Source organism: Dysidea avara, chromosome 13, assembly GCF_963678975.1.
Source record: "Dysidea avara chromosome 13, odDysAvar1.4, whole genome shotgun sequence".
NCBI lineage: Eukaryota > Metazoa > Porifera > Demospongiae > Dictyoceratida > Dysideidae > Dysidea > Dysidea avara.
Window position 1 is genome coordinate 131192 of NC_089284.1, and position 15927 is coordinate 147118.

The 15927-nt window shown below is 37.2% G+C and overlaps 1 protein-coding gene across 1 annotated transcript in view; it reads right to left on the reverse strand.

Annotated features, from left to right (window-relative positions):
* The window catches only part of LOC136242644 (two pore calcium channel protein 1-like), a 109183-nt gene that overhangs the window by 51444 nt on the left and 41812 nt on the right, over window positions 1–15927 (reverse strand). Inside the window, exons 12-19 of the mRNA XM_066034089.1 lie at window positions 11074–11149; window positions 10963–11014; window positions 10788–10902; window positions 10678–10734; window positions 10502–10564; window positions 10373–10445; window positions 9847–9942; window positions 9570–9731 (exon numbers count right to left, since the gene is read on the reverse strand). Coding sequence (XP_065890161.1) covers window positions 9570–9731; window positions 9847–9942; window positions 10373–10445; window positions 10502–10564; window positions 10678–10734; window positions 10788–10902; window positions 10963–11014; window positions 11074–11149 — 694 coding nt within the window. The remainder of the gene's footprint in view (window positions 1–9569; window positions 9732–9846; window positions 9943–10372; window positions 10446–10501; window positions 10565–10677; window positions 10735–10787; window positions 10903–10962; window positions 11015–11073; window positions 11150–15927) is intronic.

A 15927-nucleotide genomic window follows, 5' to 3' on the forward strand; every position in this document is an offset into this window, starting at 1 on the left:
GCTATCTTTGCATATGTGATTCACTCATACTTCTTCTCTGAATACTTATCAGCATAATACACCAAATCAATACCCGCAGATTTCGCTCATTAAATTATGTGTAATTTTTTTTCTTCTGTGAGCTATGCTACATGTTCGTTCTTATAACTTCTTCCGGTACTGTTATTGTAAGCGTATCATTACATGCATGACATTGCAGGTGTGTTGCTGCATGCGTGTTGCAGCAGCTGTGTCACTGCATGCATATTATTGCATGTGTGCTGTCGTGCTGTGTTGGCATGCATGTTGCTGCATTTGCATTGGCATGTGTGATGTTCTACTTTTAGCCCTTTATTATCAAATGGCTAATATATTGCCACAACAAGTTCCTTTTATAAACGGAGCCATAACTCCTTTTTCCTAGGGGCTACGAAGCTGAAATTGCTACCAAACTGCTCAGAAGGACTGGGCGCTTCTAATGAAGTTTACCGTTCGGCGATAGGTAGAAGCATGGGTATGTTATGGCACTTGACAATATAAAATAGCGTATACAAAACAATAATACCTGTTTAAAACTCCATGTTCGCCTTCTCCCTGCTATTAGGAGGCTTTGGTTAGAATTACTCCATTCCCCACCTGATAAGGATTCTAAAAATAAATAGTGTGATGTCATCGCGTTGATTAGTAAGATGGCGACGCCCATCTTTCAATGCCATGGCGATACGGAGAAGATACGCTTTCTTCGCTTCATAGCGCGTGAGTTGTGTGTGTGATCTGTAAGTATTCTAGCTGTGTTGGTAGAAGAGAGAGATGGCTATCAAACACTATATAGCTTCATGGGTTAATTAATGGGTGGGGTCCACTCGTATCGCACACAGTTCACACAAGCCATAAAAGTTTTCACACTTGCGGTTTTGTAAAAAAAACTTCGGTAATAAAGGGTTAGCAGTATGAGTATGATCTGTTCACTTCCATACATACAAGGCTATGAATTACATCATTAGGACGTCAACATTTGATCCTGCTTACAGGGATCTCCAGCTGTTTTCTTGTGTTTTGCTACATCCTACCAGGCAACGTAATCCCATTGTACTTCGCCAATTGTTGCAATAGCAATACATTTACTGCAGTTTATTCCCACATATAAAAATATATTATTTCCAGCTACCTATATGCTGCATGCGTGTGGTCAGCAACCGTGTTTCTGGGCTAGACGGATGACTTGACTTTTTGCTCTTTGTGTTGCCGATTTGCTTTTGTTATTTGTGGCCTTCGCAATACACTTTTTGGCACGATATGTGTTTGAACTAAGAGCTACTTTTCATTTCAGATAAATCAAATTCTGCTGCAACAAGCATCATTACTTATGACTGTTACATATTCCTAATGCGCATAATTTCACCTTGCATGTTTTATAGATATTTGCCCATTGGATATATGCATTATTTCCCTTTATGTGTGTGCATTACCAGCTAATATGGTAGAGTGTTGCTATAACAGGGTGATAGGGAACTGAGGAAGTTTGGGGAGAAATTGGGTGTATGGAGTGCTAATTATCTGTGCATGGCCAAACCAAACCAATTACGCTAAATTTAACTTATAAGATTATTCATTGGTTGCTGCTATCACGTTGTGTTGCTATGCGTATATGGTGCGTTGCTGCAATCTTGTACTAATTGGAACACATCTTTGCTTCGTGGTCAACTGTAAATCCAGTTATGCCATACCCACAATGCTTGTTTGCGTGGCTTGTGCAAAAGTTATTACACCCTACTCCAACAATTTCCTCAGTTGCCCTTTCCCCAAAGTACTTGTGTATAGATATCTGTATGAATGTTATTTGTGTTCTGTGCTGTTATGTATATTTAATGCAATGGTGTAATGTTATGTGGTAGATATTTGCATGAGTGTTTTGTTTGTTTGTTTGGTGTTGTTGCGTACACTTTATGGCTTTGTGGAAAATGTTATTGTGGTTAGAGCTAGGAAAAGTAGGCAATAGAGCTAGGTGCAGTGGATGGGTGGTGTGTATAGCTAGGAAAACATTATATAGTTGTGTCTATCTTGTATGCACACATACTAAATACATGGTAAGTGGTGATTGCACCCTGGGGGTATGCACTGCTCAAATATGTCGAGTGCACACTGCCCTGGGGTGTTTCCACACCAATCAGCATGTTAAAAGTCAGTAAAATTTCCATCTGAATAGTTCAACATAATAAACTTTGTAGAATTTGTCTCTGAACCCACAAGATCAGCGGGATATAAACTCAGGCACATGACAGCATCTAAAATCAGTGTACTGAATTCCTATTTTTACTCTATACCCAGATTGTGGAACAGTTTACCACCAATTTACCTATCCCAAACCTTCCAAACTATCAAATTTAAACTCAAAAATTATTTATGGAATCACTTTGTTAATAATTTTGACCTATGTACTTTTACTTCCGTTGCCCCTACTCCAAATGTTAAAACCTATGTAGCTCTGTGATCCCTAATCCGATTGTAACCAAATTTGCTACAGAAGTGACAGCCAGGTAGGGTAGTCTACAGACAACATTTGAAGAAAATTGCTCCAGCTACAAGCAAACAAAATTTCATTTTAATTCCTTCATTTTTTCTTCATCTTCATTTTGCACACTTCGCAAAATCCACCATAAGACACAAATGCGTGTTCCAATTGGGCTGAAATTTGGCACACGTTAAGGGCTCATTAGGGTGGATCTCAGTACGAACCTTGGTAGGAATCCGATGAATATTCACGGAGTTATGACCGATTATTTGTGTAAAATAAGGTCGAAGGTCAGTCACGCCTACACGGTAAATCCCTTAGAGGAATGAGTTGAAAGTTGATGTGTGGATGGAGTAACCATTGTAGGAGTGCCTTTTTGTGGTTTGAAAGGAATCGAGATAAAGACCATGGAGATATGACACAAAACCCAACCTGTGTCAAATATATGCGATCGTTTTTTATGAATTAAAAGAAAAATTATTAGTTTTCACGTCCACTAGGCAAACCAAGAGCAATGAGTTGAAAATCAGCATGTAGCTGGAATAATCATCATAGAAAGTACTTGCAGTAGTATAGAAGAAACGGATTACAAACCACTAAGTTATGATTCGAAAGCCAACTACATGTAGCAAATGCGAGATCGAGATACTCTAATAGAACAGTCATCCTAATAGAGCATTCAGCTACGTTTATAATTTACTCCATTATAGAATTATATTACATTGCAAGTTATTCTGTAGGTCAAACAGTTAATCTGATAGACAATTCAGCTGCAGACAAGTCACCCTGTAGAGAGTTCACCTAGAAACAAGTCATCCTGTAGAGAGATCAGCTAGAAGAAGTCACCTTGTAGAGAGTTCAGCTACAAAGAAACCATCATGTAGAGAGTTCAGTTGCAAACAAATCACCCTGTAGAGAGTTCAGCTACGAACAGATCACCCTGTAGAGAGTACAGTTACAAACAAATCACCCTTTAGAAACATCAACTAGAAGAAGACATCTTGTAGAGAGAGTTCAACTACACAGAAACTACCATGTAGAGAGTTCAGCTGCAAACAAATCACTCTGTAGAGAGTTCAGCTACGAACAGATCACCCTGTAGAGAGATCAGCTAGAAGACTCCTTGTAGAGAGAGTTCAGCTACAAAGAAATTACTATGTACAGAGTTCAGCTACGAACAGATCATCCTTAGAGAGTTCACCTACAAACAAGTCATCCTGTGGAGATCAGCTAGAAGGATCATCCTGTAGAGAGTTCAGCTACAAAAACAAATCACCCTCTAGAGACAAAGTAATCCTGTAGAGAGATCAGCTAGAAAGATCACCTTGTAGAGAGTTCAGCTACAAAAACAAATCACCCTTTAGAGACAAAGTAATCATATAGAGAGATCAGTAAGAAAGAAATCACCTTGTAAAGAGTTCAGCTACAAACCAAATCACCCTGTAGAAAGTCAATTACAAACAGATAGCCCTGCAGAGAGTTCAGCTAGAAACAAGTCACCCTGTAGAGGGAATCCTGTAGAGAGTTCATCTACAAGCAAATCACTCTGTAAAGAGTTCAGCTACATATCAAGTCACCCAGTAGAGAGATAAGCTGCAAACAAGTTATCCATAGGGAATAATTGACATGTAATAAATGTATGAATTATGTGTACATTTACTGATAAAATCTGAATTAGTTAAAGTATTTAAAATCTCTTTCATCTTTTTCTTCTTCCTGTGGTAAAGAAAAAAAGATAGGTTAAAAAAGCCCTAAAGCCGGCCTATCATTGGGGTATACAAATACAAAAAGAAGTTAAATCTACTCCAAAACAGCCAAGCTGTAAAAAAAGACTACGGCTCTCAGAAAGGCTATGGTGAAAAAAGGTATGAAATCCAAGGTGACAGCCAAGAAATGGTTGTGATGGTAGGTTAATGGTAAAAATTTTAATAACGACAATTCAAGTGAATTTGCATTGCCTCCTCCACTAGGATTTGGCACCAAATTCACCTGAATTGTCATTATTAAATTTTTTACCATTAACCTACCATCACAGCCATTTCTTGGCCGCCACCTTGGATTTCATATCTTTTTTCACCATAGCCTTTCTGAGGGCTGCACTCTTTTTTACAGTTTGGCTGTTTTGAATTAGATATATATATATATATATATATATATAGCTAATTGTAATTTGTAGGTAATTAATTATGGCTATCAGTGCAAGACACTGGTAGACCTTCAGGTCTGTAATTTAATAGTTATGCTTTTAAGTTTAATTTTGTAAAAAATATATATATGTAGTAGTTGTAACATGGGTACAAGTAATTTGCCTGAAATATACGCACAAGCATGAGGGCGCAGCCCGAGTGCAAGTGCGTATATTTCAGGCAAATTACAAGTGCCCATGTTACAACTAATGTATGTGACCGTCTCAGCAAAAACCCGATTTGTTTGCACAAGCATGCGTATCGAGAAAAACGAAATTTAAAAATACGCCCATGCTACAAAAAAATATGCAAGTTTTTATCGGGCAAAGAAGCAAGACTCAAATCAATTAAAACTATATACCATCTTATTCGCCTGCTCATGGAGAGTTCGAAAACTTTTGTTTCGTTTTTGTAGCTTCAATGGTATATATGTCACATGCGTTTGTTTACGATGCGGTAAACATAAACAAGATTGTCATCGTTTCTTCTACAAACCGCTTTCATATCCATATGCACAAGTGTCTACTGGGCTAACACTATACTGTGGCTGATGTGCTGATCCATGGTGAACATTTTAAGCCAAATTGCAACCTTGTAGACTAATCCAAATGGAAGTTATGACTGCGAATGTAAGCTCCTGTAGTTTATTTTCAGTATAGTCGCTGTACAAATCGATTATCTTACTCTTCCTACTGGCTAGCAATATAATTTCAAAACTACACACCACAGAAGGCTGAAACTTTGGTGATCATTCCATGGTCATTGCTAATAATGCTGAGTGAATACAAAAAATTTAATTGTGCGATCAAGTCGGACTTTTGCTGAGACGGTCACATATTCCACTTGGGTGATTCTCCTGTAAGCGTGGAGAAACTGCTGGAATGCTTTGTGAGTGTATTTATATGGGACCATGTGAATTTCGATTGTGGATAATGTCGTAAGAGCAATGACAAGGTGCTGCTGAGAGGCCCAACATAAGTGTATCAACACAAGCATGCAGATCGCTTCGATTGTGGATATGCAATTAAACACGGAAACCCAAATGTGAGCTGAACAGCTAATAATGAAACTTAAGTAATACTATAAAGTACTTACTATACTAGCCATGAATAAACTAAAGCAGTGAATATGTTTATAGTGCTATAATGGTCTAGTCAATTAAGTGCCACGCCCAGTCACTACGTGCGTGTAACATCGCGCCAGGTGTCAAAACAGCAATATAAAGACAATTCAACTGCACTAAACTACTTACCTTACTAACCATGAATAAACTAAAATAGTGAGTAATATTGTTAACACTAATGGCCAAATCAGTTTAGCGCTACTCCTAGCTACTCCTGGTAACGTGTAACTCCATACACTACCAATACTACGGGTGAAATTCAAACATGGCATCTGGTGTTACTATGTATATAACTGGTTACATCATTCTCACGCACAACAGGGATGCATTGAATGGGCTTCTACTCCATTGTCTAGTGTGAAGGTAGTAAAGTTGCTTTGATAGGAAGATCGTCGAGTCAAAGGTAAAGCTTGGAATAGTCAGCGGAGTAATTTTGCGTGATTATCAACTGTAGAAAGACTGTCCTGCTAAGCCTGAGCTACTATTCCTCAGTCGTGCCACCATAGCCACTGAACTTCGTTTCCATAGCTTCACTTCATTGCAGCGGAAACGTGATGTATTAGAGCATGCACCTCCACATAATATCCTAATTAGAAAGTTTTAAAAGCTACTAATTATAGTACACGGCAGCCATGCTTGAATTTCGTTCTTTATGGAGTTACATGCTCCCTTGTCCATAGGATTCATTGCGCTCCTGTGTATATATATAAATTACTTTTGTACTACTATTAGGAGGTGAGGTCAGTGTCTAATGCAAAGTATTTGGGAGTTATTCTGGATGAGCATTTAACATTTAATGGACATAGTAAGAAAACTGTTAATAAAGCTAACCAAGTTAAAGGTTTTTTACAAAGAAGCATTAGTTCTTGCCCAGCTAGAGTGAAAAAGCCTGTTACAAATCTATGGTAAGATCAGTTGTGGAATACTCTAGTGTTGTGTGGTCACTGTTTACGAATACAAACATTGAATCGGTGCAGCATAGAGCTGCAAGATTTGTGACCGGCAATTATGGCTTTATATCTAGTGTCACAGGGATGTTGAACTCACTTGGATGGACGTCTTTGGAATGTAGGTGAAAACTCTCACAGGTTATCATGCTTTTAAAATTTTGCATAATGAAATTTCCATTCCCAGTCACCACCTTCCTATGTCAATAACTACATGTACAAGAGGGCACTCTCAAAGATTCAGACAGGTGTCAGCTCACTTAAACGTGTATTCTCAGTCATTTTTCCTGCCACTATTAATATGGAACAGCCTCCCAGCTACTACAATTGAAGCAAGCAATATAGATTACTTTAAGAAAAGGATTGTAGACTTTTTTGTATTAACCCAGCTATAGACTAAAATGTTGTATGCTTTCTGCTTATGTATGTTTTCTTGTGTGTATCTGTGCTTTATACTCCATAATGGAGTTCTACACAGTATCAATAATAAAATAAATAAATAAAATAAACACATGTCTACAGTTGTACAATGTTGTACAGCAATATACTGTACATATGCTTGTGCAAGCCCACACCATTAGCCCATTAACAGAAGTACACCACTGTGAATGATGTATTACTGCCAAAATGCATCGATACTGCACCTAAACGTTTCTGGCTCATTTTACAAACACAATTTTCTCACTGCTTATAAAACATTTGTGTCATTAATTTTCAATGGCCATTTATGCTACCCAATATTTTGATGATAAATTGATATTTTAAAAGTATGTACATACACATACATGCATACATACATACTACATACATACATACATACATACATACATACATACATGCACATACATGTAATAGTTGTAAAATGGGAATGAGGGCATACATATCAGGCAAAGCTAGGCACCGGCCTATTATGCCCAAAATTTTGCCTATTATGCTTTTGAGCATTGCTCAAAAATTAAGCCTATTATGCTCAAAATTATGCTTTCAAATCAAGATTGTGCTCTAGAACTAACTGTTTTATTAGAGTATATCAGCCTTTCCTGACTGCTGTATTAGAGTAAGTGACTGCTCTATTAGAGTATCTCGATCTTATTTCTGCAAAGTGTGAATAACCAACAAAGAAACGGTTTAATAAGTTATATTACGTGTTTTTAAACATGGAATGCACTAATAATATTATTAGCAGGGAATATTTGCTTTCTTTCAGGCGCGCGTATTGGCGCATTTTAATTAATTTTCAAATATCGTCCCTATTATGCTGGCATTATGCTTGATGCTTTTGGTCACCTTTTATGCTTTAAATTATGCCGGCATAATCGGCCGGTGCCTAGGCAAAGCCCGAATGCCCTGTGTTACAGCTAATATGTATAGTAACACTTATCAGGCTGATAGCCCATACAGGGCAATCAATCACCCAGGCCAATATGAATGCAGCCACTGGATGTATTATATATGCATACCTAAAATTTTTGATTGTGGGTCAGCAGCTAGTACGTTCTGGTTACATTAGGTTATGGTGTATAGACATATCCTAAAGATATCATGGAGAATTTTGGTTACGAGAGTTTTTATCAGTGCTATTGAATCATTTATGGAAAAGTACAAAGTTCACTAAAGGCTAGATAGGTAAGCTTGCTTGTAGAGTGATTACTCCATCAAGAGTGGTAGCTTCGTGATGTGAGTATGTCCATGCGGAAATGATTGGTGAATAATATATAGCACTAGTTTTCACTTTAACCCAAAGTTTTGCAACTCATAGGATGGTAAGGATAACAAAACGCTCTCTTGTGTGAGTGGTTTTCATGGCAAAATCCAAGTCGTGCATCCTAATCATGTGAGTATTAATAATTTATCCCTTTAAGGACCAAGAATTGTGTGCATAGTCTACCCTGAAAGCCCACACGTTTTATGATTATTGCACATTTAGTGTTTTTTAAAAATATAATAAGTTTATAGCATTGACAAAGCCCCTACAAGTGCTCAATTGTATAACAAATCATACTAAAACACTCGCCTGACAATAATAAACAACATTATCTAACTTACCAAAGTGTAGAACCAATGTCTTAAAAGCACTAAGGTGAGTTTCAAACACCTACACGTGATCGATTTCTTCGTGACACAATCAATAAAAACAGTCCGCCATTTTATTTTTTAAAACCGCATCACGTGATATTGTATATCAAATTATTTGCCTCTAAATAGTGAGCACTCTGAGCTTCATTTGAAGTTAATACGATGAACACAGCCAAAGTAATGGAGCGATTTCTACAAGGTTAGTTTTATTGTGTAAATATTAAATGTTTGTACTTTGTTAGGAATTTTACACAGGCTTAGTTTTGCGTGATAAGTCGGCCTTATATATCAAAAGAACCGCCTATGAATGGCGAATACAATGGCCCCTGTTTCAATCTAATAGCTTCATTTGTTGCGGAGTTATAGCTCTTTGTTTACTGCCAGTAATCTTGGACGTAATATTACGGCGCTGGTCTTTCAAGCAATACCTACTTTGGATGTAATATTACGGCAGCGGTACTTAAAGGGTTAATCGATCCCCACAATTGATTTTGGCCTCAACATCTATATAAACACTGCTAGTTGTAGTTCTGCCACATTTTGTATGTAACCCGGCTAGCTGGGCTGCATACGAAATATAGCCCAGGTGGCTCCTTTGATCTGAGGTGTGAAAGTGTTACATACAAACATACATACATACATACACGCACGCACGCACGTACACACACATACATACATACGTGCCTGTATATACATACATACATATACATACATGCATACGTACATGCACATCAAAAGAGACTAACTTGCAGCAGCCTTGGTATACTTTTCCTCTGAATACTTCCATTCCAATAATGGCATAAAAATAGTACACCAATATTAGCAGTATAACAATACTGACAATGCGAGGCATTAGGATTGCCAGTGTGTTGAAGATGGCTCGTAGTCTTTTGTTAAATCGAATTAGTCTATAGTATAATCATTGTAGTTAAGTGTGCATAATACCACTCAATGCATTTTATTCTCTGTATATATAACAATAGCATGTGTGTACAAACATTGATTTATACATAAATTATGCACCTTAGGAATCTTAGTGGAATTACAAAGATCAATTTCTCAACACCAATTTCAAATAATTGAGTTATAAAACTAATCATGATCACTGTGAAGTCAAAACTGCAACAATAACACAACAACTATTTAATAATCCTGCTTGTCACATTCCAAAATTAAGTGCACTGTTGAGCATGTGCTGTGAGCATAAGCAGTGGGTGGGGGGTTTAGTCCCCCCTCAGAATAAGATTGCTGAAATTCTTCTTGGAGTAGGGGTGAAAACTGTGAGAAAAGATCAATATTATACTCTAATAGAATGTTTAAATATCCTAATAGAGCAGTCAAGCACTTCTCTATCTATGGTTCCAGCTATAGAGTACACCTTGGACAGACCTGTGGAATAGCCATACAAATATACACAACGTGTTAATATGTGTGTAAACTGTGTGAATAAAATGGTATTTTATCTAGTGAAAATGACCAAACTGTCTGATAGACCATGTACTTGTCATGTACTGATGAGAAAACATTATCATCATTACATATTACTTACTTATTCCAGTAAGATCTGAAGTAGTGCACAGGACCCAAGGCAATTAGTTTCAACACTGTCTCTGCTAAATAAACTATACAATACAAAGAAATTCACCAAAGAAACCTCCAAGTATGATCTATCACTTACTGCCTATGTAGACAAAATTGATATCAAGCTCATGATGAGATTCTTCAAATCTGTGAGCTGGTGCTGCCGGAATAACACAAAAGGCCATGCATAAATGTGCAATCATAAATATGTACATGGCAGGGATATGGAATACATACTGCCAGTAAACATTGATACATGACTACTTCACATACTGTCAATATTTGAAGTAGATACAAAGAACAAAATCATGTTGCTAAGAATAACAAAGTCTGTAAAAACATATATGTATATATTATTTCAATGCACCTGTTTGAATACTTACTCATAAAAACTTTAAAGTAGATACTATTTACAACTTTTGTCAGAATTCTCATCTTTGAAGAGATAGGGTCAGGCAGGATTAAGTACCAGCGAACCTTCTCACCATAACCTGTCACCTATATACATATATATATATACACTAAAGTTATGCTAAACAAAGTGTTAATTGAACACACCCTACTCCAACTTAATCTTTGAACATCATAAAACGAGTAGAACTCATCAATTCTTTAAAGATAAACACGTGCAGTAATACAAGTTAAGTATATACATGTACAATAAAGCACCTCAAAGACTGGTCATCACCAGGCATCCTCTCAATCTTCAACATTGCTTTGTATGTGCAGATACTACGCAACTTTGCTACAGACACATTTTTGAAATACTTTGCTAAGTATATGAAATATGAGCTGCATGTTACTAGAAAATTGGTTAGATATTGTTAGACACGAAAATGATTAAAATAGTTACCTAATTGTATAATTTACATTACATACTGGCTAAGAGAGTCTTTTTATCTTGAACACCACCACCAGTAATAGAGGACACCATCTAAAACTTTACAAACAAAGAGCCAGAACTTCAATAAGACAGAACTTTTTCGGCCATCGGATAATTGATCAGTGGAATGACTTACCTAGTTTTGTTATCACAGCACCCACAATTAACTCTTTTAAATCTAGATTAGACAATTATTGGTCTGTAATAGGATTGTGAAAGGCCTCAGGCCTAATGTGTATACATTGTTTTATCCATAAATAAATAAACTGTAGTGCATAGATTAGGCGTGATGGCTATGACTGGCCTTCTGAAATTGTACAAGACATCCAGGAAATAAATGTCCATTAAAAAGCGCAGAATATTTATGGCTCACTCAGTGAAAACCCAACTGCAATTTTCTCAAACTGCGTTATGATCTTCATGGTGAGTGACCTGCTTCATTTCTGTACTACAAAGCAAATGTGAGATGTATGTGTTGTGGTGAAACGTAACTTTATCGTCTCCCTTTCTAAGCTTGAACAGCCTTCTGTTTGGTAGTATGAGTGAATATAGGCCTATTGGAATGCCTTGACGAATTATCAAACGGTACAGTCGTTCCGTTTAAGTAGGAATCCCGGTGAAACTTTTGCGCTCTGCCCAAATTCCGCCTTTAAAAATCATCCTAGAGATATCTTACAAGACGAAAATCAGGAATAGTACTAGTCCATGTACCGTATAGCTGGTAATTTTCGAAAGGTTTTTATTTTTGGATATTTAGAAGAGACCCTTCTCTTCGAAAATAAATTCCCATGTGCAGTTATTCTTCAAAAATAAATTTCCACAAGTGAAACAAGAAAGCAACGATCCAACTTCTCAGTGGTGATTCGCTTGTGTATTCCTCGAGTTTTAGCTCAATATTACTGATGATAAAGGGTAAACTGCATCATTACTGTGCCAATAACCAGAAAACAGGTGATCCAGAATGGGAATTGATGCCGTCTCTGCATCTGCTCTAGAATCAGTATGGTAGATAGCTAGCTATGATCGGGCACGATTAAGCCAGTGAATTTACTCCACTTGAGACTCCCTCAGTCTTCTCTCCAGTGCACAGGGATGGGGATTATTCCATCACTAAGTAAGCTTTGGCAAACATTCACCCATCTTTCATATTTTGTGACACGAATTTCCGTTTATTTGAAATCCACCCGGACTTCGAAATATGCACTCTTCGAAATTAAAATCCTTCGAAATTCAGATGTGCAAAATTTTCTGTTTCGAAAATAACCTGCTATATGGTAATACATAAAACAGCATTAAATTCAACAAAACACTTACAAGTGGCTGGATACAGAATTTTAAAAAAATCACCAATATTTGAATTTTATACTGACTGCCTGACTGCCCTTCTGACCACAGTCGCAAGCCTAGAAGCCAAACAAAACAGTGCACGGCCACCATTTTACGCCACAATAACAAACTCACCAGTGGGATGTGGTGCCTTTTGGGGTTCCGATGAGTGTGTGCCCTATGTGCCTTGTCTTTTCTTTTTTCTTCAATCAGGTTGCTTGTCTTCTTCATCCAACGAAACCATATCGAGGCATTAATTTTCCGTATCAACACTTTCTTTAAGCAGCATAATAGACGCCACAAGATTACTTAAGGTGCTTAGACTACACCATGCTACTGTACGGAGGTACTGGTACTAGACAGCTTTCACGATAGGTCACAAGTATCACACCCATTCTTCATTCTACATATTGTCGATCTATCGATTAAAACCACTGATGACACACCCCTTTTACGCTAGCTGTATTTCAGTGACCATAAACCTTCAAGTTGGAATGCTGATTCGAGTAATTGATCAAAACCACACCCTTTTTAGGGCAAGCACACATATTTGCAGGCTGACTCAAGATACTCTAATACAGCAGTCATCCTAATAGAACAGTCACATGTTTATACTGTATGCTTTAGCAAAAAACTAGTATATTTAAAATTATAAATTTAAAAATAAAGTAGGGATCCAAGCAATAAAAGTAGTAAAGCAAGAGATGAATGATGCTAGCTACTACAGCATAGCTCGGTGGGAAATCCCTACTTCGGCACTGAACACAAAATAATTGTTATACCATGCCAAAGTAGGGATTTCACACCAAGCTATCCTGTAATAGCTACCATCATTCATCTCTTGCTTCACAGCTTTACAGTGGCCTGCACTGAAGGTCTGACAGCAACATGTTTGGATTACTCTAATGTAACAAACAAGAACTAGAGTCCATTGTGTGCTAGTGACATATGATTGATTAAATTAATAAACTCTTGTAATTTATTTTCCATATAGGCATTGCACAAATCATTTTGCTCTTCTTGCTGTGTATTGTTAAAATTCCAAAAGTACTCTCCTGAATGTTTAATAGCCCATTGGCCATTGGTTTATCCCTCTAGACAACAATAATGCATACCTTATTAATTTGTGACTGGATCTTCGAAAACCCAACATAATGGTGCAAGCCTAAATTTTCAGTATAAGCCATTGATTGCAATGGGTAAAATATTTGCGTAATCGGAAAAAAAATCGTAAAATGTTTAAACGCTTTGTTCTTTGTGAAGAAAGGGTCTAATGGTAAAACCCTGGATATCATCTTATTCGCATACTCAAGAGGAGTTTAAAAATCTTTGTTTACCTGCAGTAGGCTAAAGGATATGTAAGTTATGGTAGTTTGTTTACGTCACGTCGAAACGATTGTACGCGATCGATTTTTCTTCCCTGATTCCGTCTCTGTATGTAGTGAAGAATGGTAATAGAAGATAAAACTTACCCAGTAATGGACTCCCCTATTCATGGCGAACACAATGGTGCAAGTTGCAACTCTGTACTGCATTGCGGTCGTAAGTTACAGCCATTTTTGTAAACGCATGTAATTTATTTTCCCAATACTTGCTGTAAAAATTGATCTTTCTGTTGCTGCTACTTTGTAGGGCTGTAACTCCAAAAGTTGTTGGCATACAAGGCTAAAACTTGGCCAGAGCATACACTTGGCTAAGTAGATTATAAAGATTCAATAATAAAGAATTTGAAAAACGTGCCATTATGTCGGGTTTTTGCAGATCCGGTCACATTTTATTATTGGTTATAATCGCAGGATTGATTGTAATAATTGTGACCAGATTTGTGAAAAGGGGTCTTCCACACACATCCAATTCTATGAACTTGGAAGACCATAACTTTGTGTTCAAGAAAGATACAAATTTGAACTTTTCTACATCCATTAATCTATGTTATTGCCCACTACTGTCCGACGTTCTAGGCAATAACTTATTCCAATTTGAAGTTATGAATTGCCAAAGTTCGTAAATTGGATGTATGTGGAAGACCCCTTTTCGCAAATCCGGTCACAATTATGTATTTATGTACATACTGAGGTTACGGGATACTGCAAACCCACATGTATACTATAAATCATTTTTCGTGATTTCAGGTTTTGATCAAGACACACGGTAGTGTGTAGTGCAGCCCAAGAAGCCGGCGCGCCACACCATAACCCTTTAAGGACCAAAAATTGTGTGCATAGTCTACCCTGAAAGCCCACACGTTTTATGATTATTGCACATTTAGTGTTTTAAAAAAATAGAATAAGTTTATAGCATTGACAAAGCCCCTACAAGTGCTCAATTGTATAACAAATTATACTAAAAGACTTGCCTGACAATAATAAACAACATTATCTAACTTACCAAAGCGTAGAACCAATGTCTTAAAAGCACTAAGGTGAGTTTCAAACACCTACACGCGATCGATTTCTTCGTGACACAATCAATAAAAACAGTCCGCCATTTTAGTTTTTTAAAACCGCATCACGTGATCTTGTATATCAAATTATTCGCCTCTAAATAGTGAGCACTCTGAGCTTCATTTGAAGTTAATACGATGAACACAGCCAAAGTTATGGAGTGATTTCTACAAGGTTAGTTTTATTGTTGTGCAAATATTAAATGTTTGTACTTTGTTAGGAATTTTACACAGGCTTAGTTTTGTGTGATAAGTTGGCCTAATATATCAAAAGAATCGCCTATGAATGGCGAATACAGTGGCCCCTGTTTCGATCTAATAGCTTCATTTGTTGTGGAGTTATAGCTCTTGTTTACTGCCAATAATCTTGGACGTAATATTACGGCGCTGGTCTTTCGAGCAATACCTACTTTGGACATAATATTACGGCAGCGGTCCTTAAAGGGTTAACAGGAAGAACGTAGATGCAGTTTTCACACCTATGTAGCTCTGTGATCCCTAATCCAATTGGAACCACTTTTGTGACAGAAGTGCTGGCCAGTAAGGGGAGTCTACATATCACATTTGAAGGAAATTGCTCCAGACATTTCCGAGATATGAGCGAACAAAATGTCAGTTTAATTTCTTCGTTTTTTCTTCATTTCGCACACTTCGCAAAATCTGCTATAAAATACATGCGTGTTCGGATCGGGCTGCAATTTGGCACACTTAAACGGCTCATTACGGCGGATCTAAGTACCAACTATGGAAGGAATTGGATGAACATCCACAGAGTTATGACCAATTATTTGCGTAAAATAAGGTCGAAGGTACTCATGTCTACAGGGTAAACCACTTGGAGGATTGAGTTGAAACTTCATATGTAGATGGA